At 35.4% G+C, this 26,249-nt stretch overlaps 1 protein-coding gene across 21 annotated transcripts in view; it reads left to right on the top strand.

The window, feature by feature from the left end:
• The window catches only part of CDKL3 (cyclin dependent kinase like 3), a 99,364-nt gene that overhangs the window by 17,462 nt on the left and 55,653 nt on the right, over window positions 1–26,249 (top strand). For 20 of the 21 annotated variants that reach the window (XM_042935294.1, XM_042935327.1, XM_042935284.1 and 17 more), the window contains 7 exons: window positions 3,425–3,603; window positions 10,288–10,400; window positions 12,230–12,369; window positions 18,190–18,278; window positions 20,501–20,654; window positions 20,769–21,092; window positions 23,929–24,091. In XM_042935294.1, the coding sequence (XP_042791228.1) occupies window positions 3,425–3,603; window positions 10,288–10,400; window positions 12,230–12,369; window positions 18,190–18,278; window positions 20,501–20,654; window positions 20,769–21,092; window positions 23,929–24,091 (1,162 nt within the window). Of the gene's footprint in view, window positions 1–3,424; window positions 3,604–10,287; window positions 10,401–12,229; window positions 12,370–18,189; window positions 18,279–20,500; window positions 20,655–20,768; window positions 21,093–21,291; window positions 21,430–23,928; window positions 24,092–26,249 lie in introns of those variants that run through there. The other variant, XM_042935430.1, reaches the window with a different exon arrangement.

The raw sequence follows: 26,249 nt of genomic DNA, 5'->3' as shown, positions 1-26,249 counted from the left end.
TATGGAATCTACAATAAAATTAACAGAACTAATTTGTAAATTTATCACAGTTATGGGATATAAGATTTATATACCAAAATTAATTGTATTTCTATATGTTGGCAATCAACAATCAGAAATTGAAATAAAGAATACCATTAAATAGGGGCACCTGGCTGGCTCAGTCAGTGGAGCCTGTGACTCTTGATCTTGGGGTTGTAAATTCAAGCCCCAGGTTGGGTGTAGAGATTACTTAAAAATAAAATCTTAAAAAAATGCCATTAAACAGCTTCAAAAATACGAAATACTTAGGGAGAGTCTGACAAAAGATGTATAAGAACTATAACCTGAAAATTACTAAACATTGAGAGAAATTAAAGAAGACCTAAACAAGTTGAAGGAAATACTGTGTTTATAGAGGTCACAGTGTGATGGTAGAAGGCCAAGGAGGATCTAGTCAAACACAGGTTTTACAAGTTGGGATTTAGAGTGTGCTTGGTTCTCAAGGATAACAAAATTCCACATGTTGTCATGGTTTTAGTTGTTGAATAGAATGAAAATACAAGCGTATCAACTGAGTGCATCTTTCTGCCTCGTTTTTAAAAGATTGAGGAGGAAAATGATAGATATCTGGTGGGCAGAATAGTGAAGTGGTATCTTAATGTGCTTTTCCATGTCGGCTTTTGCTCATGTTATATCCTTAGATCTTGGCATAATGCCTAGCATATACTACTCATTCAATAAAAGTTGTAGAAATAAAAAAGGATTAATATAGGGGTGCCTGGGTGGCTCAGTCAGTTAAGCGTCTGACTCTTAATTTCAGTCAGGTCATGATCTTACAGTTGGTGAGACTGAGCCCCGTGTGGGGCTTTGCGCAGAGAGCATGGAGCCTGCTTTGGATTCTGTCTTTCCCTCTCTCTCTGCCCCTCCCCCCCGCCCCCACTAATAAACAAACTTAAAAAAAGGATTAATATAGTTTTATATATGGTACATTTAAGGTGTCTCATTACCCCAAGTTAATGTTTTGGCCACTTATGGAGGGAAACTGAGTCAGAACAAGAGCCAATCCCAAACACTTATAGCAGTAAGTTGTATAAACAAGGAAAGATGCCAGATTTCTGTCACTGAGATATTTTCACTTGTGCTATGATACTTTGTTAGTGATGAGAATATGCTTCATTCATAAAATTTTTAAATGCTTCCTTTGTTTTAGGCACTGTACTGGTCACTGGGGATATAGCTTAAATAACAGAAATCTTGCCCTCATGGCGTTTATAGTCTAGTGGGAGTTACAAACAAGTAAACAGGCAATTAATAAATAGCATGACAAATAATGTAATGGGGGAAGTACAGAATGATGTGAGAACACATGTTGGCAATCAACAATCAGAAATTGAAATAAAGAATACCATTAAATAGGGGCACTTGGCTGGCTCAGTCAGTGGAGTCTGTGACTCTTAATCTCGGGGTTGTAAGTTCAAGCCCCAGGTTGGGTGTAGAGATTACTTAAATACTAACATAAATTTATATTACTAATATAAATATATAAGCTATGACCTAAGGAAATAGGTGGCCAGGCAAAGCGTTCTTGGCAATTGGAACAGCATCAGCAAGTGCATAGAGATGAGACAAACCTTGGAAACTTAGGAAACGAATATTGTATAGGCTAGGGAAGTGAGGGCCAAATTCTAGAAGGCATTATAAGCCATTTTAAGGAGTTTCAAATTTGTTCTATGGGATGGGAAATCCTTGTTGAATGTTAAGCAGAGAAGTGACATGATCACACGTGTAATTTTTTTTAAGTTTATTTTTTTTAGTAATTACTACACCCAGCGTGGGGCTCGAACCCATGACCCTGAGATCAAGAATCACATGTTCTTCCAACTGAGCCAGCTTGGTGCCCACACATGTGATTTTAAAATAGTACTCTGAGGGCAGCTGGATGGCTTAGTTGGTTGAGTGTCTGACTCTTGATTTGGGCTCAGGTCATGTTCCCAGGGTCGTGGGTTCAAGCCCCACACAGCATAGAGCCTGCTTGAGATTCTCTCTCCCTCTCTCTCTCTCTCAATCTCCCTCTCTCTCTCTCCCTCTCTCCTTCCTTACCCCTCTGCTCCTCTCCCCTGCTCATGATCTCTCTCTCTAAAGTAAAATAAAATAAAATAAAATAAAATAAAATAAAATAAAATAGTACTGTGACAGTGGATTGGAGGGGATCAGAATGAATTCAGGGAGACCATTTGGCAATGTAGTAATTTTGGTGAGAGAGTCGAGGGGACTTGAACTAGCGACAAAAATATATATTGGAGCTGAAGGAGAAAAATATTTTGGTTTCTGGCTTGAGATATGGGGTCAATGTTTTTTCCATCCATGGAACTAAAGGACTGTTGAAAACATAGGTTTTGGGGAGAAAATGAAGCATTCAGTTTTGGATTTGCTAAGTTTGAGCTGTGTGTGGGTCAGCCTTGTCAGACTTCTTGTGGACTTCCAATCCTTGTGGAAATCAGGAGACATATCTTGGTTAGAGATAGAATTTGGAAATTATCAGTGTATTGTTACTAAAGCTAGAAGTGTAGATGAGATTGAGATGGAGCAGCCAAGAGGTGGGAAGAAAGCCAAGAGAATATGGTGTCTCCATGATAGGTGACGAAATTGGTAAAAAAACCAATGAGTAGATGTCATTGCCCAGGGAACAGGATGTGTGAGAAAAGAAAGCCTGAGACCAGAATCCTACATTTAAGAGACAAATAGAGAAAGAGGAACTGCCACCGAAATGGAAGGGACTGGGAGAATTTTAGGTCCCAGAAATCAGGAAGGGAGGATTAGTTGGCAACATTTTTACTCTAATATGTCAAGTAAGATACATATTGGGGCAGTCTGATAGAATGTGGGAACAAATGACATTAAGGAATATTTTATATTCCTTATATAAGGAATTATTACTTTAAGGAATATTATATTATTACTTTAAGGTTATATTACTTTAAGGTTATATTACTTTATATTATATTACTTATATACTTTAAGGTTATATTACTTTAAGGAATAAATGAGTGATGAGAAAAAAAAAAGACTTAGTAAAGATAATGTCTTCAAGAGGTTTAGCTGTGAAGGAATGAGAGAAGGGGCAGTTGTATCTAGAATGGCACAGTGTTAAAGGAAAGTTAACCTGTTTTTCATTATGTTCTTTTGATTACCTTTCTTTTTAAGAATGTGATTTTCCTTTTTAGTATTATATCTGTTTTCTTGGCTTCATTTCATTTTGAGATGACAAGAATTTAAAATATGTACTTATTTAGCTTTTGCATTGTGCAGTTAATCCTTTGCCTGCGGTAAGAAAATAGCTTTACTGTCTTAATTAGCTAGATTATCTCTGTATAATTTTTGAGTGATCCTCTAGATAATGAATTCTCATTTTAATGTATTGCATCTTCTGTTTGTTTTTTAGATCATTCATCGAGATATAAAACCTGAGAATATTTTAGTATCCCAGTCAGGAATTACTAAGCTCTGTGATTTTGGTTTTGCACGAACTCTAGCAGCTCCTGGGGACATTTATACGGACTATGTGGCCACACGCTGGTATAGAGCTCCAGAATTAGTATTAAAAGATACCTCTTATGGAAAGTACGTATATTTTGGGATCCTGTCTGGCCTTTCCTGGCCATCTCTTTTTTTCCCTTTGTGTGTCTGTCACCCCTACTATTGACACCCTCTGCTTTCTGCTTCTGGGTTGGAGATAAGAAAGGGATGCCTCTAAAAAGAACAGACAGACCCTGTAGGCACCTGCCCTGCTAGATAATGGTGTTACCACGCTTGCCCTCTGCTGCTGAGTGGCCCCAACCCCAGGTGACCTGTGCTGACATCCCTCAGGTTGTATCCGTGCTTACTTTAAGCTGTGCCCCCACCATGGCAGAGTGACGTCTGTTTCTCTTTAACCTCTACATTCTGCAAAGATTTCAAAATCATTTACCTTGCTCTGCTGGCATTACCATAGGAACTGCCAAGTTTCCTATTTTCCAGAATATGGCACTCTGTTTACAAAGTCTGGCAAACAATTTTTAGATTGTGCTGTTCTAGATACTTTAGAAAGTAGCATTATCTCAGTCTTTTATGAAACAGTAGAAGCAGTACATGAAATGGCAATCTAATATATAAATAACAAATCTTGATGTGCATAAAGGGACCAAGTAGTCCAACTTAATACAAGAACTGGCGGTGGGGTGGGGGGCATGGATAATTCTCAAACACCTTTTCTAGAAATCATTATTCTGTTTTTACAATAATATCTAACTTTAATGAGTATTTACTTCGTGGCCAGGAACTGTTCTAAATGCTTTACATGCATTAAACAATTTTATTTCCTCAATGACTCTGTGATAAGGTGCTACTGTTATCATCCCCATTTTGTTTTATTTTATTTTTTAAAATTTTTATAAATGATAATATGGGTATTTTATTTAAAATATTTTTTATTTGACTATAGTTGAAGGGTATCTGGCTAGCTCAGCCTGTGGACCATGTGACTTTTGATCCCAGGGTTGTGAGTTCAAGTCCCGTGTTGGGTGTAGACATTACTTAAAATAAAATCTTAAAAAAAAAAAAAGAAAGAAAATAGTTGACACACAATACTACATTAGTTTGAGGTGTACAATACAACAATTCAATATCTGTTTACATTATGCTATGCTCAGTATAAATGTAACTACCATTTGTCACCTTAAAATACTATCATAATATCTATTGACTATATTCCTTATGCTGTGCCTTTTATTCCTGTGACTTAATCATTTTGTAACTGGAAGTCTGTATCTCCTACTACCCTTCACCCATTTTGCCCATCCTCCTCATCATCCCCATTTAAAATAAAAGGATATAAAGCACAGGTAAACTAACTGGCCCAAGGTCATTCCTGAGTACCTTTTCTTTAAAAAAAATTTGTTTTAATGTTTATTTATTTTTGAGAGAGAGAGAGAGACAGAGCACAGCTGCGGAAGGGCAGAGAGAGAGGAAGACACAGAATCTGAAGCAGGCTCTAGGCTCTGAGCTGGCAGCACAGAGCCTGACGTGGGGCTCATACTCACAAACTGTGATATCATGACAAGAGCCGAAGTCGGACACTTAACCTGACTGAGCCACCCAGGCACCCCTAAGTACCTTTTCAACTATACTTCCCACTGATCCCTACGTACACCATCTCTGTGCCTCAGTTACTTTATCTGTATAATGGAAATAATAATAGGACAAGCTTCATAGGTTTGTGGTGAGAATCAAATGACTAAATGAATGAAAAAGATTAAAATATAATAAATACTCAATAAGCGTAGCCCCATAAGATTTGTGTCCCAGTTTTACCCTCTCTTCATGATATCTTAAATTCCTTTTCTCATGCACCTGCTATTCCTAACCCTTGCCCCCAAATCATATCCCCTTCTAAATCTTCTTGTTCATTGTGTGTAAATTTTGTGCCAGTTAATACTAATATGATCTAGTTCTAGCTTTTTTAAAAAAAAAATGCTTCCTGGGGCGCCTGGGTGGCTCAGTTGGTTAAGCGTCCGACTTCGACTCAGGTCACGATCTCGAGGTCCGTGAGTTCAAGCCCCGCGTCGGGCTCTGGGCTGATAGCTCAGAGCCTGGAGCCTGGTTTGGATTTTGTGCCTCCCTCTCTCTCTGCCCCTCCCCCATTCATGCTCTGTCTCTCTCTGTCTCAAAAATAAATAAACGTTAAAAAAATTAAAAAAAAAATGCTTCCTGCTGAAAGATAAGTTCCTTGAGAACAGGTATAATCTCTTGTATTCCACAGAGCCAAAATTGGTGACTTGTACATGGTAAATTTGGCTTCTATGGGACTTCACGTTATGTCTGAAATAAATTTACTAGTGCATCTTTAAAAAAAAATCGTTTTATTGTGAAACAACACAGAGATACAAAAAATCCAGCACAACAAATGTACAGTCTTAGCAACAGATCAAAAAATAGAATTTTGGAGTTAAGGGTTGGTTGAAATAGGTGAAGGGGATTAAGAAACACTTATGATGAGCAGTGAGTAGTGTATAGTGTATAGGATTGTTGAATCACATTATACACTTGAAACTAATATATATTAATTACACTTGAATAAAAAAATAGAATTTTTCTGCCCCCCTGAAGGCCCTCCATGTTCCCTGTTCCAATTTTATCACTCTCCCTTATCCCAAAAGTAACCATCCTGTTGATTTTTATTATATTCAGTTCCTTGTATTTCTTTATAGTTTTATCTACTTCCATAAGTGCATCTACTTAGTTTAATCTACACTTTTGTTACAACAATTTTTTTGAGATATGAGTCACATACCATAAAATTCACCCATTTAAATTATACAGTTCAGGGGCACCTTGGGTGGCTCAGTTGGTTAAGCGTCTGACTTCAGATCAGGTCATGATCTCACAGTCCTGAGTTCAAGTTCCACATCGGGCTCTGTGCTGACAGCTTGGAGACTGGAGACTGCTTTGGATTCTGTGTCTCCCTCTCTCTTTGCCCCCCTCCCCCTCCCCCCCGGTCATGCTATATCTCTCTTTCTCAAAAATAATAAAAAACATTTAAAAAATCTTAAAAAAAAAACACTCATCACCTAACCCAAGATCATCTAGATTTTTTCCTATATTATTGTCTAGAAGTTTTATAGTTTTGTATATAATTTTTATATCTGTGATCCATTCTGAGTTAATTTTGTGAAAATGTTAAGATCTGTGTCTAGCTTCTTTTTTCCCCCCATATACGGATGCCTAGTTGTTCTAGTATCATTTGTTGAAGATTTTCCTTTCTCTACTGGATTGTCCTTTCTCCTTTGTCAGTTTAAATCGTCTTTTCTCCTCTGTCAACGTTTAGTTATTCTTGTGAGTCTAGTTCTGGACTCTATTCTGTTCTATTCATCTGTTTATTCTTTCACCAATACCAGTGTTTTGATTATTGTAGCTTTATAATATGTCTTGAAGTTAAGGGGTATCTTTCCTCTGACTTTGTTCTTCTTCAACACTGTGTTGGCTCTTCTGGTCTATTGCCTTACCATATTGTTAAAAACCAAAATTCAGCTGAGTAAAAGTTAAAGATCTTAATGGCTCGGAGTGCCTGCGTGGCTCAGTCGGTTGAGCATCTGACTTTGGCTCAGGTCATGATATCACCGCTTGTGAGTTCAAGCCCTGCGTCAGGCTCTGTGCTAATAGCTCAGAGCCTGGAGCCTGCTTTGGATTCTGGGTCCCGCTGTCTCTGTGCCCCTCCCTCGCTCATGCTCTGTCTCTCTCTCTCTCAAGAATAAATTTCTTTTTTTTTTTTTTAATTTTTTTTAACGTTTATTTATTTTTGAGACAGAGAGAGACAGAGCATGAACGGGGGAGGGGCAGAGAGAGAGGGAGACACAGAATCGGAAGCAGGCTCCAGGCTCTGAGCCATCAGCCCAGAGCCCGACGCGGGGCTCGAACTCACAGACCTCGAGATAGTGACCTAAGCTGAAGTCGGACGCTTAACCGACTGCGCCACCCAGGCGCCCCAAGAATAAATTTAAAAAAACATTAAAAAAATCTCAATGGCTCTATTCAACAATTTGTGAATCAGGCAGCATTCCATCTAGCAGATGGAAAGGCACACCAAAGGGCTGTACAAAATAGAAAGACTTACATAGGCAAAAAGAGGGCAAGGCAAGGAAGTTACTAGTAAAGAACAGATTATTTTTCACCTTCCTTTAGAGAATGGCAGGGTTCTGTCGGGCAGAAACTCAGGCAACACTCAGGAGTGCTGATCAGGTAATTCCAGACTGACTAGTTTAATATCCCATTTCTGGGATAAGTTGAAGCAAATTAAGTTAAGTATTAAGCTTCAGTTTGGTGATGTGGGCTTAGCACAAGTGACTCAATTTTGAGCATGGTGTCTCTTTTTAAACTATGTATAAACAATATAAATTTAAATATTACTTAAATTTTTTAAATATTTATTTATTTTTGAGAAAGAGAGAGAGAGACAGAGAACACGCATGCGTGAGTGGCAGAGGGGCAGAGAGAGAGGGAGACATAGAATCCAAAGCAGGCTTCAGTCTCTGAGCTGTCAGCACAGAGCCTAACATGGGGCTCGAACTCACGAACCACGAGATAATGACCTGAGCTGAAGTTGGAGGCTCAGCTGACTGAGCCACCCAAGTATCCCAACAATATAAACTTTAGAATCAGTTTGTTGGTATCCAAAATGGATTTTGACTGGGATTGTACCAAATCTATAGATCAAGTTGGGAAGAACTGACATTTTGACAATATTGAGTCTTCCTATTCATGAATATACAATATTTCTCCATTTATATAGATCTTCCAGGATTTCTTTACTGAATTTTGCTTTTTTCACTTGAGAGTTTATCTTGGAGATCACTTAAAATTTTTTTTTTAAATATTTATTTATTTAAGTAATCTGTTCACCCAGCATGGGGCTTGAAGTCATGACCCTGAGATGAAGAGTTGCATGCTCTTTCCCCTGAGCCACTCGGGGGCCCCTCCTGGAGATCACTTTATTTTTGTTTAATTTTTATAAAAATTTTTTTTAAATATTCATTTTGAGAGAGAGCGAGTGAGCAAGCATATGAGCAGGGGGAAGGGCAGAGAGAGGAGAGAGAATCCCAAGCAGTGGCTCAGGGGTTGATTCCATGAGTTGTGAGATCATGACCTAAGCTGAAATATATAGTCGGATGCTTAACTGACTGAGCCACCCAGGCACCCCAGAATCACTTTATATTATCACATACCTTATCTTTTTAAACAGGTGAATAATATTTTGTTGTGTATTATACAAAATTTTACATAGCCTTTCTTCTGTTGATGGATGTTTAGGTTGTTTCCATTTTTTTTTCCTACCACAAATAGTGCTTATTATTTATCTTTTATCATTTATCTTTGTGTTCAAGGGTGGGCAGATCTTTGGATAAATTCCTAGGAATAAAGTTGGTCAAAAGTATGTACATTTTTTTTTCTTTTTTTGAGAAGGGGAGAGAGAGAGAGAATGAGCAGGAGTTGGGGGGGGGCGGGTAGAAGGAGAATGAGAATCTCAAGTAGACTCCATGCCCAGTGCAGAGCTCAATGCAGGGCTTGATCTCACAACCATGCAATCAACACCTGAGCCAAAATTGAGAGTGAGTTGCTTAACCAGCTGAACCACCCAGGTGCCCCAAAAGTATGTACATTTTTTATTTTGATAACTTTTGCCAATTTTCCCTTCAAATAAGTATAGTTTACACTCCCAAAACAGTACATGGGAGTATTCATTTTCCATAGCTTCACCAATACAGCAGTTACTGAATCTTATAATTTTTATCAATTGGGTTAGAGAAAGATATATCTTACTGTAGCGTTTTTTTTAAATTTTTATTATTATTTTTTTTTTAGTTTTGAGACAGAGAGAGAGAGACAGAGCATGAGTGGAGGAGGGGCAGAGCAAGAGAGGGAGATACAGAATCCAAAGCAGGCTCCAGGCTCTGAGCTGTCAGCACAGAGCCCGATGCAGGGCTCGAACTCACAGACCACGAGATCATGACCTGAGCTGAAGTAGGACACTTAGCCAACTGAGCCACCCAAGTACCTCCTCACTGTAGTGTTTACATTTCTTCTGAGTGTGAGATAGGGCTGCTTTTTATCTGTTTAAAAGTCTTAGTAATATAAACTATCTTTTAAAAACTGATTATGTCGGGGGCGCCTGGGTGGCTCAGTTGGTTAAATGTCCAACTCTTGATCTTAGCTCAGGTCATGACAGTTTGTGGGATGGAGCCCCTAGTCCCTGCTTGGGATTCTCTCTCTGTCTCTGCCCCATCCCCCTGCTTGCACTCACTTGCTCAAAATAAATAAGTAAACTTAAAAGAAAAACTGATTAATTGGGAAAATGTTGGAATTATGAATGACTCACAACACCTTAAGATAAGTAAATGTAAATGGTAAAATATTTAAGATTTTTTATATTCCTTAAAAAACAAGATGATTTTGGTATTCAATTATTCTAATTAATAAACCATTTATCATAATGTCCTTATATAAGTATTTGAAACAATTTTAGAATTATAGTTACTTTTCATCTGGACTACTACATGGCTTCTCATGTGATTTAAATATAAGCTATTTAATATTATTAATAAAGTGTGATAATGTTTATATATATCCTAAAGTTGGGTTATGATTCTAAGGTGAAAATTTATAAGTGATACCACTTAACTATTCTTTTTTCTTTGGCTGCAACTTTATTTAAAAATTTTTTTAGAAAAGGTATGTATTTCTCCATGAAAAAGCAATTTATTCTTGTTGTTTCAGACCTGTAGATATCTGGGCTTTAGGTTGTATGATCATTGAGATGGCCACTGGAAATCCCTATCTTCCTAGCAGCTCTGATTTGGATTTACTTCATAAAATTGTTTTAAAAGTAGGTAGGTACTACTGAAATATACTGTTAAATGCCTGAAATAGATATTGCCAGATCACATCTGCTTGATATTCACATTCAGTTTTTTCTTTATAAGAACAGGGAAGCATATTGTTTTGGTAGATGGCAGCAAGTGGATGCCTTGGGCTGATAAAGAAAGTAGAAAATTCTCTGTTTTTGTAAATAATATTTTCTTTGCTAGGATGTAAGTAGCTAAGACATTTGCTAATGATTGATAGTAAGAAAAATAGTACAGTAGGAAACTTCAAATTGTCTGAAAGTTGTTCTAAAGTTTTGGCTTCTATAAATATTTGCATCTCTGAAAGAGGACTTTTAAATAATAGAGTTGATTTAGATGTCTTTTTTTTTTTTTTTAACGTTTATTTATTTTTGAGACAGAGAGAGACAGAGCATGAACGGGGGAGGTGCAGAGAGAGAGGGAGACACAGAATCCGAAACAGGCTCCAGGCTCTGAGCTGTCAGCACAGAGCCTGACGCGGGGCTCGAACTCATGGACCGTGAGGTCATGACCTGAGCCGAAGTCGGACGCTTAACCGACCAAGCCACCCAGGTGCCCCAATTTAGATAGATGTCTTTTAAAGTAGTTGGAGATAGAAAGTTACTGAGAATTTTTTTTTTTTTTTTTTTTTTTTAGCCACAATAAATAACCAGGTACCTAAATAACTTATTCAAAAATACATTTGCTGAGGGGTGCCTGGGTGGCTCAGTTGGTTAAGCATCCGACTTCAGCTCAGGTCATGATCTCACAATTTGTGAGTTCGAGCCCTGTGGTGGGCTCTGTGCCTGATGGCTCAGAACTTGGAGCCTGCTTCAGATTCTGTGTCTTTCTCTCTCTCTGTCCTTCCCCTGCTCGCACTCTGTCTCTGCCTCTCTCTCAAAAATAAATAAACATTAAATTAAAAAAAGAATTAAAAATACACTTGATGAGAGCTGAATTATGATGATCTGCCTTGACTATCCAAACATTTTGATGGTTAGCCTTGCTCATGGAGTTTCAATGATTTGTTTTTTTATATATTTCTGAATGAGGAGTTCGAGGAGCCCCTTTTGTGGTAGAGAGGCTATACATAAACATGTAATTACAGATCATGAAGAAGATACTGTGAGCAACCATAAAAATCATGAAATCTGGGTAAATATTAATTAAAGATTTAGTTCAGAGTCTTAGAGCATCATACTTTTTTGGGTCATCTTTAAAGTTCTCGTTATTAGATTAATGTTAGAAAAAAACCCTAGAGATGATAGGATTACTTTTGTCCTTTTACAGATAAGGAAACTGAAGCATAGAAAGGAAAGAGATTTGCCCAAGGTCACAGCCCTAGTTATAGCAAAACTGGCGCTAGAACTTAGCTTTCTCCACTGCTGTTTATAGTTCTTTCCATTCTACTACTACTCCATAGCCTTGTTTCTTCTTTGCAATATTGCTATTTCTAAATAATTTAGATATTTTAGCTGTTTTGAGTAAGGCTTTGCTGACGAACACTTGTTAGTTAAGCTATTTAGATGCCCATATGGAAATATGTAAAAGTCTGTGCTTTTCTTGATAGCATCATATATTATGTCTTATAATTTGGGAAATGAAAACGAACCTGGTGGTTTTAAATTTTCTACTGCTTACCTGCTATCAACAGATTACTGGGGAAACTTATGAACTTTTATGCTGTATTCAGATAGTGCCTTCTTCAACCTTAAAAAATTAACATAATTGTTATTCTCCCTTTTTAGTAATTTAATGCAAGTCACATAGCAATTTATTTTGATTTTAGATTAATTTCCTTGTTTTCTTATATTCATATTTTTTTTTCTTTCCAGGCAATTTGACACCTCATTTACAGAATATCTTTTCCAAGAGTCCCATTTTTGCTGGGGTGGTCCTTCCTCAAGTTCAACACCCCAAAAATGCAAGAAAAAAATACCCAAAGCTAAATGGATTGTTGGCAGATATAATTCATGTAGGTTAAGAATTAAGGACATATTTTGGGGAAATTTGCATAAATTATAATACAGTTTTAGGATATTACTTTAATGAAATTCCAAAAGGATTCGTAATGTTAACTGTTAACAGTTATTATATTCCTCTGTCTTTATGTCTTTAGTCCAGAGAAATTAAAATTCATAGACTATAAAACTGAAAGCTCCCTAGGATAATCCTGTCCATTATTTTTAGTTTATCCCAATTTTAATGATAATTAGGGATCAACTGGAAAAATTCAAAGGACTTGCAGTGTTTATCACCACCTTTTAACAGCCAGTCTACCCAAGTTAGGGATCTGTTCCTTGTACACTGGTATTGTAAGATATCTACAAGGCATTGGCAGCTGCAGTTTTAATTTTATAAATTCACCCTGAATTTGAAGAAAACAAAAACATTATACTGTATAGCACTTTCTAATTATTTTAAAATTTAAATTTTATTTTAAACTCGGTAATAAATATGCCAATATACTCAGTACAAAATTCAAAAAGTTAGAGAATTTACTGTGGAAAGTTAAATCTGCTTCTGTTTATTTTTTCTATCCAGCCAATTTCCTTTCCCAGGTCAAGTGAGGTATCTTATTTCTGATGTATAGCCCTTTAAAAAAAGTGGTTACCTAAATTTCAAAGCAAATATGGTGTAGTGTTTATCAGAAGGGGCTCTGGAATCACATAGACTAAAACTCAGCTGTGTCACTAATTAGCTCTGTAACCTTGGGAAAGTCACTTAATCTCTGTGCCCCAGTTTACTGGGCTATAAAACAGCTTTAACAGTCTTCATTTTCTGGGGCTGGAGAATTAAATGAGGTAATGGTGAAAATGTTCTGAGCACAGGGCCTTTGATAAACTATCAACAAATGTTAATATTAATTGTTGCTTTTGCTATTTAGGTAAACTTACTAACCGTATGATATGTAACATCTAAAGACTATTCTTAAAGGAAAAAATGATTTCATTGGTATCTGGAGAGAACTAGAATTTCATAAGAATCAGATTTATTTACTACATTTTGAATTGAATTTATTTTATATATCATAGTTTTAATTCTACAAAGAATACATAATGATTATAGAAAAAGTAGAAAATACATGATAAACAAAAAGAAGTTAAGGTTTTCCCAAAATCTGGAAAAATTACTGTTGATATTTTGATTTATATACTTCTAGGCTTTTGTCAACCAAATACGTGCATAGAAATTTATGCTTTTTAAAAGATGTCATACTTCACACAGTGTTGTGTGACCTGTTTGTTATGTAACCATCTCAGTAAATATGGAACTATATCATAATTTTCAATGGTTACATGGTATTCCACTGTATGACTATAATATAGTTTGTTTAACTGATCCTACAATTTTGAACATTTGTTTTCAGGTTTTCTCTGTCACTATTGGTAAAGATGCTTTAGTGAATGTCTTTTATTGAATTAATTAATTAATTAATTTTGAAATATTTATTATTTTGAGAGCAAGAAAGTATGAGCAGGGGAGAGGCAGAGAGAGGGAGAGAGAGAAACCCAAGCGGGCTTCCCACTATCAGCACAGAGCCCAGTGTGGGGCTGGATTCCCCTGAAACCATGAGATCATAATTTGAGCCAAAATCAACAGTCAGATGCTCACGTGACTAAGCCACCCAGGCAGCCTAGTGAACATCTTTTAAATATGTCTTTTTGAACTTATTTTATTTTATTTATTTATTTATTTATTTATTTAAAAAAATTTTTTTTAACATTTATTTATTTTTGCGACAGAGAGAGACAGAGCATGAACGGGGGAGGGTCAGAGAGAGGGAGACAAAGAATCTGAAACAGGCTCCAGGCTCTGAGCTGTCAGCACAGAGCCCGACGCGGGGCTCGAACCCATGGACTGTGAGATCATGACCTGAGCCGAAGTCGGCTGCTTAACCAACTGAGCCACCCAGGCGCCCCGTGAACTTATTTTATTATTTTTTTAGGATAAATTCCTAGAATTATGATTAGCGGGCCACAGGGTTTACACTTTTTCAGAATTAAAAAAAAAAAGATTTTTTTTAATGTTTATTTTTGAGGGAGAGACTCAGTCAGAGACAGAGCATGAGTGGGGGGGGGGGGGGACAGAGAGAGAAGGAGATACAGAATCCAAAGCAGGCTCCAGGCTCTGAGCTGTCAGCACAGAGCCTGATGTAGGGCTCGAAACCACGAAACATGAGATCATGACCCGAGCTGAGATCGGCTGCTTAACCGACTGAGCCACCCAAGCGCCCCATTTTTCAGAAGTTTTGATATATTGTTCTATATTTTCCCCCAGAAAGGTTTTACTGATTTATACTCAAGTACTCCCAAGCAGCATTGGATATAAATTCCCACTCTCAATCTAACATTGGATATTACAGTTTTTAAAATATTTGCCTATTTTTTATTGTTTAAAAAATGTTTATTATTATTTTAAGAGAGAGAGACCATGAGCAGGGGAGGGGCAAAGAGAGAATCTTAAGCAGGTTCCATACCCAGTGCGGAGCCTGACATGGGGATCAATCCCACAACCCTGGGATCATGACCTGAGCCAAAATCAAGACTCTGATGCTCGACTGACTGAGGCACCCACATGCTCCTATTTGCCTATTTTTCAAAAGTAACGCCTATACTCAATGTGGCGCTCAAACTCATAACCTCAAGATCAGGGGTCACATACTCCACTGACTGAGCCAGCCAGGCATTACAAAATATTTGTCGATTTAATAAGTTTAAAAGAGCATCTTTTTTTTAGTTGCAGTTATATGATCACAGAAAAGGTTGAATATTTTACCTATATTATTAATATAATACAATATAAATTGGTCATAATAATGAAAAATTATTAGTATATAATATATAATATAAATCTATAGAAATAATATAAACAATATTTAAGAATGATTAAACTATTTGTCAATTAGACCATCTTTTTTCATATAGATTTGTGAAGTAATAAGCATATTAGTCTTTATCATATATGTTGTAAATATTTTTCTTCAACTTGAATAATGCAGTGACTTGGTTTGCCACATTTATCATAGACAAAATACTTATACATGCTTGGGTCTATTTCTATTTCATTGATTTCTTTCTTTAATCTAGCGTAAGTACCAGTTTAATTGATTATTGTAACTTTATTTTTGTTTTTAATTACTCCTTCCCACTTTTATTTTATTTTATTTTATTTTAGGTTTTATTTTTAAGTAATCTCTATACTCAACATATGACTTTAACTCCTGAGATCAAGAGTAACATGCTCCACTGACTGAGCCAGTCAGGTGCCCCGACTATTGCAACTTTAAAATACATCTTAATATTTGGGCAAAGCATGTATCATTTCCTAGATTTAAATTTTGTAAGCAAGTTTATTGTGACATAATTTATATACAGTAAACTACACATACTTAAAATTTGCAATTTGATGAGTTTTGATAGGTGTATACACCTATGAAACCACCACCACAATCAAGATATCTAACATTTCCATCACCCTACAAAATGTCCTTTTGTCCTTTTACAATCTATCTTTCCCATCATTTCAGTTCCCAGACAACCTCTGAGTTGCTTTCTGTCACTGTAGATTAGTTCACATTTTCTAGAATATATATACATGGAATTACATAGTATGTACTCTTCAACTCAGCATTATGGTTTAGAGATTCATTCATGGCTTTATGTGTATCAGTAGTTGATTCCTTTTTATTGCTGAGTAGTAGTCCATTGTATGGATCTGTAACAATTATTAATCTATTCCCTTGTTTTGGGTTGTTTCCTATTTTTGGCTGTTACAAATAAAATTGCTATGAACATTCATGTATATGTCTTTGTGTAGATGTATAGTTTTATTCTCTTGAGTAAATATCTAAGACTGAAATGGTGGGTGGGTTTAAGGTATGTGTATGTTTGATTTTTAATGAAACTGCCAGTCTGTTTCTCAAAGTATCATATTTTACATTTTCCAAACTAGGGCATAGATTTAAATTTTCTGGTTATATTATTCAGAGAAGGACTAATTTAGTCTACCTCTAATAGGCTATGACTTGGGCAGACTTTTTAACATTTTTCTTAATAAATTTTATTGACAGATTACTGTTACACTCTAAAATAAGTATATATTTTTAACTAGTTGCAGTTTTAAGGGTATGGGTATTCCCGCATCATAAAGTGGATAATGAATTCAGTTTTGCTTTGTGACTCAATATATTTTTATTACAGTAAAAAATGCACAATATGAGATCTACCCTCTTACCAAATTTCAAAATGTATAGTATAGCTATACATTAGCTATATTCTTATTGTTGTATAGCAGATCTTTACAACTTTTTTTTGTGAATCACTTTAAACATACATATTTGGACATAAATGAAAAGGTAATATTATATTCAATTACCTTGGTTTTTCTGGATTTTAATTACACTTTTATTTATTAGATCTTAGACAAATTGATTTCTCTGGGCCTCAGTCTCTTTATCTGTGCAATGGGAGTAATAATATATACCTTGTAGGGTTGTTGCTGGGATCAAATAATAGGAAAAAGCTAGGTGGAGTGTTGTGTGGCACACAGTAAACATCAATAAAAGTTACCAATTATTATTATTCTTTGCCTTTTTTAAAAGGAAGAATGAAAATTATGATGCAAATGAATTTTATTCAAATTCTACCATTAATATTAATATTAATAAATTAATGTTAATTTATATTAATTAATTATTATATATAATTAATTATAAATATTATATATAAATAATTATATAATAATATATATTAATTAATTATTATATTATTATATTAAATATAATATAATATAATATAATATAATATAATATAATTAAATAATAAATATATTATTTATTGATTATAAATATTATATATTAATAATTATATATAATAATATATATTAATTAATTAATAATTAATTAATATTAATAAAATATCTTCTATTTACAACCATGTAAAGATTTATGTTCGACTTATTTTTAAATGATTAATTTTTAAAAAATATTTATTTATATTTGAGAGAGAGAGACACAGAGAGAGAGACAGAGTATGAGCAGGGGAGGGGCAGTGAGAGAGGGAGACACGGAATTTGAAGTAGGCTCCAGGCTCTGAGCTGTCAGCACAGAGCCCAATGAGGAACTCAAGCCCATGAGCCGTAAGATCATGACCTGAGCGAAGCTGGATGCTTAACCCACTGAGCTACCCAGGCTCCTTTCAATTTATTTTTAAAACTCTTACTTCTATCACCCGTTTTTGTTTTGTGGGTTTTTTTTTTTAATCTCTATTCAGTTGAAATATTCTCAAAATAGGGTAAGAGAAAAGAGCTGTTCTTATAATGGATTATTGAAAGATTTGAGTGCTTGAAGGTTTGTGAAGTTGTATTATAGGAAGAGCACTGGATTAGGATTCAGACAATGAGTTAAAATCCTCATATGGTAAATCACTAATTATGCTTCTAGTACTGTAAAAGGGAAATAATAATCCATGAACTTTTCACCTTATGGTGCTGATAAGAGGATCAAAAAGAACAAATTAATTTCTGCTAATTGCAGCTGAAACAAACCGACTTCTGTTTTGGCTAGAATCATAGGACGTTTAACCTGTAATAATGCTTTACAAGTACAAATTTCTTAGGGAAATAAATGGTCAGAACTCACTGTCAGAAATTTCTAAGGTCTAATTCCATCTTCTTAAGAATCTTTTTAGCTCTGGGTAATTAGTTAACTTCTACATAGGTCAATTTAATTTTTACCTTATAGAGCCCTGTTAGAAACTTATTAATGTTAGAATCTTTTTTTTTCATTTTCTAGGCTTGTTTACAAATTGATCCTGCTGAGAGGACATCGTCAACTGATCTTTTGCATCATGAGTATTTTACTAGAGATGGATTTATAGAAAAGTAAGCATGTTGAGTGATTATGGACTTTATAGTGTTTTATATTAGGAAGTTTTAGTAGCATGAGAATTGCTGCATAGGTTAATGTTACACACAGAGAAAATTCAATTTAACAAAAACTTTACTGAGTTCCTCGCTATTGACTAGGTGTATGGTAGGTTCACAGGTGTTATGATGAAAATTGTAATAAAAATAATTGTAGTTAACATTCATTACAGTTACTATTTCCTAGGCAGTATGCTAAGCTCTTTACACACATTTTCAATGGCAATCATAGGCCAGAAGATAGTAAATAAACAATCAGTACTGTTTAACTTTATTCCCATTTGGACCTCTGACTCAGAATAGTCTGGTTTTTCCTCTTCTGACAGCTTCTCTGATCTATATGTTATAGTTGGCATTTATTTCCCGAATGATTTTTTTCCCTCTGCTTTATTTATTCTCTATTGCAGTCCCTGTTGTCATATTGTCCCTACCAAAATGGAAATTTCTGGAACGTAGGGACCATGCCTCTAGTCCTTCTGTGTCCAACATTGTATATGAAACATATAATGACAGTGTATATTTATAAATCAGCTGTATTTCTTTAAAAGAAAACCCACCGTTTTCTATTTGGGCTTTGAAAGAAGAATTTTTTCTTTAATTGCAGAGTCATTCAGTTGGTCTTTGGATGTGAGGTCAGAAAATATGGACATCATTTGAAAATGTGATGAATTTAAGATTAGGCATGGAAAGTTCCAGGAACTGCCATGGAAGATACACTATAATAGAAAAAGGCAAAGAAGAGAGAATCCTTTAGAGTACTTAGAACTTTAAGCATTTTAAGAATTTTAATATAAAATAAAAAATGTAAAGAAGGTATATTGAAAATCCATTGATGAAAAAAGTGCCAGTTATTGAATTAAAAAGTTGCTTTATATCACTTCTCCATAGACCAAGTTGATTTCTCCTGGATACTTAGATACTAGGATTTTAGCATGATGGGGTGAAAGTTCTTGAATTCCAATGATCAAATTCTCAGAAAATGTTTGGAGAAGACCTTTTCCTTTGATAAGTGACCTCTCCCTTTCACAGAGCCTTCTGCAATGCAAAGGAGTTTTGGCAGAAGTATGACATTTTCTTATTCAGCCAAATGAATCACACTGTTTATTTTCTTCGTCTCTTCACACTCCCCTTTACTAGACATGTGCCCTGCACAGCCCTGTCAAGACTGGGTTGAACTAGGGAAGAATTTACTCATGGAATGGTATTTTAAAGTTTCCACAAACTAAAGGACACCTGGCTGGCTCAGTTGGTGGAGGATGTGACTTTTGAACTTGGGGGGTGAGTTCAAGACCCAATTGTGTGTAGAGCCACTTAAAAAAATAAATAAAATAAAATTTCTCCAAAGTGATAATAATAGCTGCTTCAGGGAGGGGAACTGTGCAACTCAGGGGCAGGGTAGGAAGGAGACTTTTCAATACAGCCTTTTACGTTCTGAGCCATGTGAATGGTTTTCTATTAAAAAATAAGTAACATAGAAAAATCAAACTAAAACCAAAATCATCTCCCTTTAATATTGATGTATTCTGTTACATTTTGTACTAAAAATATTTCTCTAGACTAAGATTTCAGAAACTAATTAGTTCATCTTTTTAAAATTTTTTTTTTTAAATAAAAAAATTTAACGTTTATTTATTTTTGAGACAGAGAGAGACAGAGCATGAACGGGGGAGGGTAAGAGAGAGGGAGACACAGAATGCGAAGCAGGCTCCAGGCTCTGAGCTGTCAGCACAGAGCCTGACGCGGGGCTCAAACTCACGGACCGCGAGATCGTGACCTGAGCCCCGAAGTCGGCTGCTCAACCGACTGAGCCACCCAGGCGCCCCTAATTAGTTCATCTTTTAAGTACTGTTACTTTGAAGAAACACAAAAAGGACAAAATGGTTTGGGTTTTCCTTGGAAAGAATAATACATTTATGAAAATTAAAAAAATAATTTTATTGAGTAAAGTTTTCTAAAATTTTATATAGTAAATTCCCATGCCAAAATTTTTGGAAGATTTATCTTTACCAGGAAGCAATTTGTATTAAATAAATATTGTACCATCTCTTGGCACACGTGCATTTTTAATAACTTATTTATGCTGTAGTTAGCACGTAAATTAATTGATTAACTGGTACATTAAAGATAAAATACTTTATATAAATAAAAGATTATTGGTTGATAATTGCTTGTTTTATCAGATTTATACCAGAACTGAGAGCTAAATTACTACAAGAAGCAAAAGTCAATTCATACATAAAGCCAAAAGAGAATTCTAAAGAAAATGAACTTAGGAAAGATGAAAGGAAAACAACTTCTACCAATACACTGTTAAGTACTCCAATTTTGGGAAAGGTAAAGACTATTCTCTTTCTGGCCAATATAACTGTATTATAAGTAGCACTCTAATGATAAAAATAACTGTTCTTCTGACTGAGATTTTGGATGTTTGGATATTTCCTATTCCAGGAAATGGAAAAAGAGAAAAGGCCCAAGGAGATCAAAGTCAGAGTTATTAAAGTCAAAGGAGGAAAAGGAGATATCTTAGACTCAAAAAAGACAGAGTGTGAAGGTGGACATTGTCAACAGGATGCAATTGAAAATGTTCATACTATATCTCAAGACACAAAATCTGTAATCAGTGAACTACCAAACCCTGTCAATCCCGGCACTAACTCTAATGGAATGAAAAATGATCCACATGCTGGAGGTAGTATGATGATGCCACCTATCAATCTAACTAGCAGTAATTTGGTGGCTTCAAATCCCGTGTCAAATCTTTCCCACTCCAAGGTGAGTTGTGACAAAAAAAGACAGAAGGAAATGAACCTAAGTGATACAACATTCCTATATAAAGGTGTTTCAAGGAATCAAGTTCATAGTGTCTGTATATAAACTGAATTTGAGGATATATTGAAATTATAATAATAGGACATTACTGAATGTTTCTTAAGAATGCCATAGAAGAAATTAACTTTTCTTACCTATATAGATGTCTAATTTTCCACTTATGCCTTTGGGAAAAACCTCACTTTTAAAAACAAGAGCCTCAGGATAATTTCTTCCCATTTGAAGAAGAAAAAGTTGATATGACCTAGGTTCTGGGACTGATGTGCCTTGGTATAACAAAGTAAGCATTTTTTTCTGTATCATAGCAGATTTTCTAAATGGAGGAGAATAGTTGAAAATAATCGTTTATAGTCAAATAGCCTTTGAAGATCAAGTATTTGGGGAGGAAAACAACATATTGGGCCAGTTGTAGATTTAGGTACTGATACAGATTGAAAGACTGGTACCATGAGTCTGGTTAATCAAGGGCAGTGTGATGTATATAGCAAGGGTCTATTTAGTAAGGCATCAGGGATAGTTTTAAATTTAGGGAGAGGCGCCTGGGTGGCTCAGTTGATTGGGTGTCCAACTCTTGATTTCGGCTCAGGTCATGATCTCAGTGTCATGGGATGGAGCCCTGCACCAATCTCCACACTGAGTGTGGAGCCTGCTTAGGATTCTCTGTCTATCTGTCTGTCTGTCTGTCTCTCTCCCCCTCTGTCCTCTCCCATGCTCCTGTTCTTTCTTTCTCTCTAAAATAAAATAATAAAAAAAAAACCTTTAAACTTAGGGACACTACCATGAACCTGGGTTAGGAAGGAGACTACATTCAGCATCCCAAGCCCATACTAGCATTTGAGCTGTAAGTTGTAAAGCTCAATGGCTGCAGCAGTGGGCCAGTGGACGTTTCTGTGTCAGTCCAAAGGTACAACAGTCTACAGACAGCAAGAGCCCATTTGTTCTTGAGAGGACCCCAAAACCCTAGTTGCAATAACCATGGTTGTAAGCCAGCCTTGGAAACCAAGCTCAGAAATTCAGAAACCAGTAGTTAAGAGATCCAGATTTAGAACAAATACAAGAAACCAAGTAGGCCAGCTGGAGTGAGCCCACAACATGGTTGTTACCACTGATGTTAGCCATGAGCAAGTTGTTCTCTGCTCTGTTTTCACCTACTTCTATCAATTGGCATTTACACAATGTGATTGCATTTTGGCACTCAGTGTTCAAACTGTAGACTGCCATGATATCACTTCATTACTGAAGCTAAAACAGAAGTGCTTATGGGGAGTTCTAATAACTTTGCCTTCATTTTTAAATAATAGGTTGACTGAAAGAGTGAAAAAGAGACATACTTCTTCACAATCTATTGTACAGTTTATGTCTAATAGCAGGCAAGAGGATGTAGGTCCCACTCAAGTAAGGCAAGAACCTAGTCATTAAAACATGGCCTCTTTTAAACTTTATCCTTGACTCCCTCCCCATTCAATCCTTTTTTCTATCTTTAGGGCTCCAACATTTTAAAAAATGTGCTTTTAGCTTTTTTTTTTCCCTCCTGAGATGAAAATAGGCCATCATTTCCTTAGTGCTTTCAGTTTTCGTTAATTTCTTATAATTTGATTTCTGTATGTGTGTGACTTGCACAAAAAAAGTTAAGATTTTCACCCTTAAAAGTCACAAGACTTGGGGTGCCTGGCTAGCTCAGTCAGAAGAGCATGTGACTCTTGATCCTCTGGTTCATAGGTTTGAGCCCTACATAGTGTGTAGAGATTAGTTAAAAAAAAAATAGAATCTTAAAAAAAAAAAGGCACAAGACTTTTTGGTCTTTTACTGCCCCCAAAGTGTTTTTAATATCTTATTTATAGATTAAAGGCAATTACCAAATAGACACATCAAACTTTTCACTAGAAAAATATAATCATTGGGGCACCTGGGTGGGTCAGTAGGTTCGGCATCCAGCCTCAGCTCAGGTCATGATCTTGCGGTTCACGAGTTTGAGCCCCACATCAGGCTCTGTGTTGGCAGCTCAGAGCCTGGAGCCTGCTTCAGATTCTGTGTCTCCCTCTCTCTCTGCCCCTCCCCTGCTCACACACTCTCTCTCTCGCAAAAATAAATAAACATTAAAAAAAATTATTTTAAAGAAAAATGCAATCAGTGTAGTTCATTGCCTTACTGTTTTACATAGGGAAGTAGCTTATTAAAAATTGAAGCATAATGTTATTTATAATAATAAAAAATGAAAACAACACAAATCTATCTAAGAGCAAGCAAGTCATTAAGCACATTAATATATATTTACACAGTGGCATACTACATATTACATTGTGGTAGAGTGTTCATTAACTTAGCAGATTTTTTGTCATCTGTTGCCAAATGAGTGAAAAATAGGTAACACATTTCTAGAGTTCTGGGTTCTCAGGTTTTCAATATGTCCAGAGTACATCATTTTGTAAATGGAAAATAAATTATTAATAAAATGAACTGAAGCAGTTTGTCAAAGTCAGAGTACAATGAGCAGGATTATAAATTAAAAGTTAAGATTATGCTTCTCATCAACACTAGTATTCTCAGATTATCCAATATATCTTTAAAAGTTTGCTTCATGAAACTTTTATTGGAATTCGATCTGTTTATGTGTTTAATGGTATTCTATTCTACTTCTTAATTATTAAATAACCTTGCAAATGTAGACCTTTTATGACTATCCTATTACCTTCCAAATGGCTGGCAATTTTAGGCTTATGATTCAAAAAATAGTTACACATCTTTTTTTAAATTAACTCTTACTTATTTGTTTGTTTAGAGCCAAATGGAGAAGGGTATATTTAATGAGCGAACAGGTCAAAATGACCAAATAGCAAATGGAAACAAAAGAAAGCTGAATTTTTCCAGATCTGACAGGAAGGAATTCCATTTCCCAGAACTGCCTTTCACGATACAGCCCAAGGAGATGAAAGGAATGGAAGGTACATATCTGTTGCACAGCTTTACAAATTTCCAGATGTTATCTTATACAAGACCTTTTTTTTGTAAGATAGCTTACATTTATAATATAATTTAGATAGAAAATAGATTGCTTTGAAAAATATTTTCAGCTGATGAGAATTTCTTTTCTCATAGTCAAAGAAGAGGTAAGTCTTAAAGGAGATACTTTTAAAGAAGGATTAAGAAAACTTTAAAAGACAAATTTTTCAGTAGCTCAGTATTGTTGAAATGTTCGTACAGTATTTGAGGAAAGTGATTTTGGTTCCGTATATGACCTGGAGTAAATCAGTTTCCTTTGTTTCTCCATGATTTTTGCCCATACAATAGTAGGAATGATATATGTGCTTCTGACATCCGAAGATACAGTAGATTAAGATTTGTAACATGTACTGAGCTCTTAAAATGAAACACTTTTTTTTTTTTACAGAGTAAATGTTTTGTTTCTTTGAAGAACAGTGACACCTTGTGAAAAGTTATTATAATAGCAAGAATATAGTACTTGAATGTAATTCAAGAGGAATTATCTGATCCACTTAATATGCAGAATTTAAAAAATAAATGTCTTCTTTTAATACCTGTAAGGCTATCTGTAAAGTGGTAAAACAAATCATTTATGATTGGCATGTTTTACCACTATAGCTGATGATTTATTAAGTTCCATTTTAATATATTGAGGAACTGACTCTAGTGGATATCACAATTTCTATTTGAAACTCTTAAAAAGGAAAGTAAAATTTCAAGGTAGGAATAACAAGTTGTCACTGTTGTATATATTTTTGCAAAAGTTATACAGATAAAAGTGCTGAAAAGGGAATCAAAGAAAACAGATTCAACTAAAATACCAACTTTACATAATAAGGATCAAAAAAACCTTTTTTGTTTATAATTTTAGTAAGGAGTGCTGTTTGGAACCCTTGACTTGGTGTGTAAATTTAGTTATTACTAAAAGTTACATAAACATTCAAAATTCTGTAATCTTTGAACCTGAGAAACAGATTTATATTCTCTGAAAGTAACATATTAATAAAAGTTTTTAGAAGTTATTTTTTGGGGTAATTAATACTAACCCTCATTTGAACGTTGAGTGATTAGAATATACGGTACCCAGGGAAAATATTATGTATGCTGAGTGTATTATGTAATGCTGAGCCCCTTTCTTCCTGTTTTCTCTTCAGTTTATTCTGCCATCTTTGCTTTCCACCAATAGTTCTATTTTTACAAAGATTTGTTCTCAGCTAGCTATCAGATAATATTGTTGAAATATCCCAACCCCTATCTCCCAGAGAGAGTCTTGAATTTATTTGGAAATCTTCAAGATCCTCAGTATCCAAATGTATACTCTCTAAAGGTATTCTTTTAGAATGGGTATGAATTAAATCATAGAAATGGCCTTCTATGCTACACATTTGTAAGGTGAGCAACTTCATTAAATCAGTTTCTCATGTTATAAATAAAATTGATTATATTTTTAAATTCATGATGAAATTAGCACATACTTATTAAGGAAATTTGAAGAAATTAGCAAAATAGAGACACTTCGAAACCATGTAAGAAGGTGTTTTCACCAAGTCTGTTCAATCGCTACATCATTTGGATTAAAGAGTTATCAAATACTGTTAGATATATCTTCAAAGTGATGCTTAGGCCTTATTTTTAGCTTAGAACTTGTTAAGAACTCCACAATCCACTTTGCAGAAAAGAGATGTTTTCTAGATAGAACAAGAAAGTCATTAATGGTCACTTTTTAGTTCACCGTAGAAAGTAGTGAGGTGGCCTTAAAGTTTTAAACTTGGGTGACTTACTGATGTCGCAGCTTGTTGAGTAGCACACCCTTTGCACATTCTTCAAATGACTGACTAAATTAGTTCCCTGAGTTTGTGTATTAGGCTCCTGGTAACGTGCTGCATGTATTTATCCCACTGTCCCATGAGAGCCTCTGGAACTAAAATTATATTCCAATGCAGGAAGAAAGGAACTCTTAATTCTTTCATTTAAAGATTTCATTTAAATAAATAGGAAGGGGGGCGCCTGGGTGGCTCAGTCGGTTAAGCATCCGTCTTCGGCTCAGGTCACGATCTCGCGGTCCGTGAGTTCAAGCCCCGCATCGGGCTCTGTGCTGACAGCTCAGAGCCTGGAGCC

This window comes from Panthera leo, chromosome A1 (genome assembly GCF_018350215.1).
Source record: "Panthera leo isolate Ple1 chromosome A1, P.leo_Ple1_pat1.1, whole genome shotgun sequence".
In the NCBI taxonomy this organism is placed as follows: domain Eukaryota; kingdom Metazoa; phylum Chordata; class Mammalia; order Carnivora; family Felidae; genus Panthera; species Panthera leo.
This window is presented reverse-complemented; position numbering and strand designations above follow the sequence as displayed.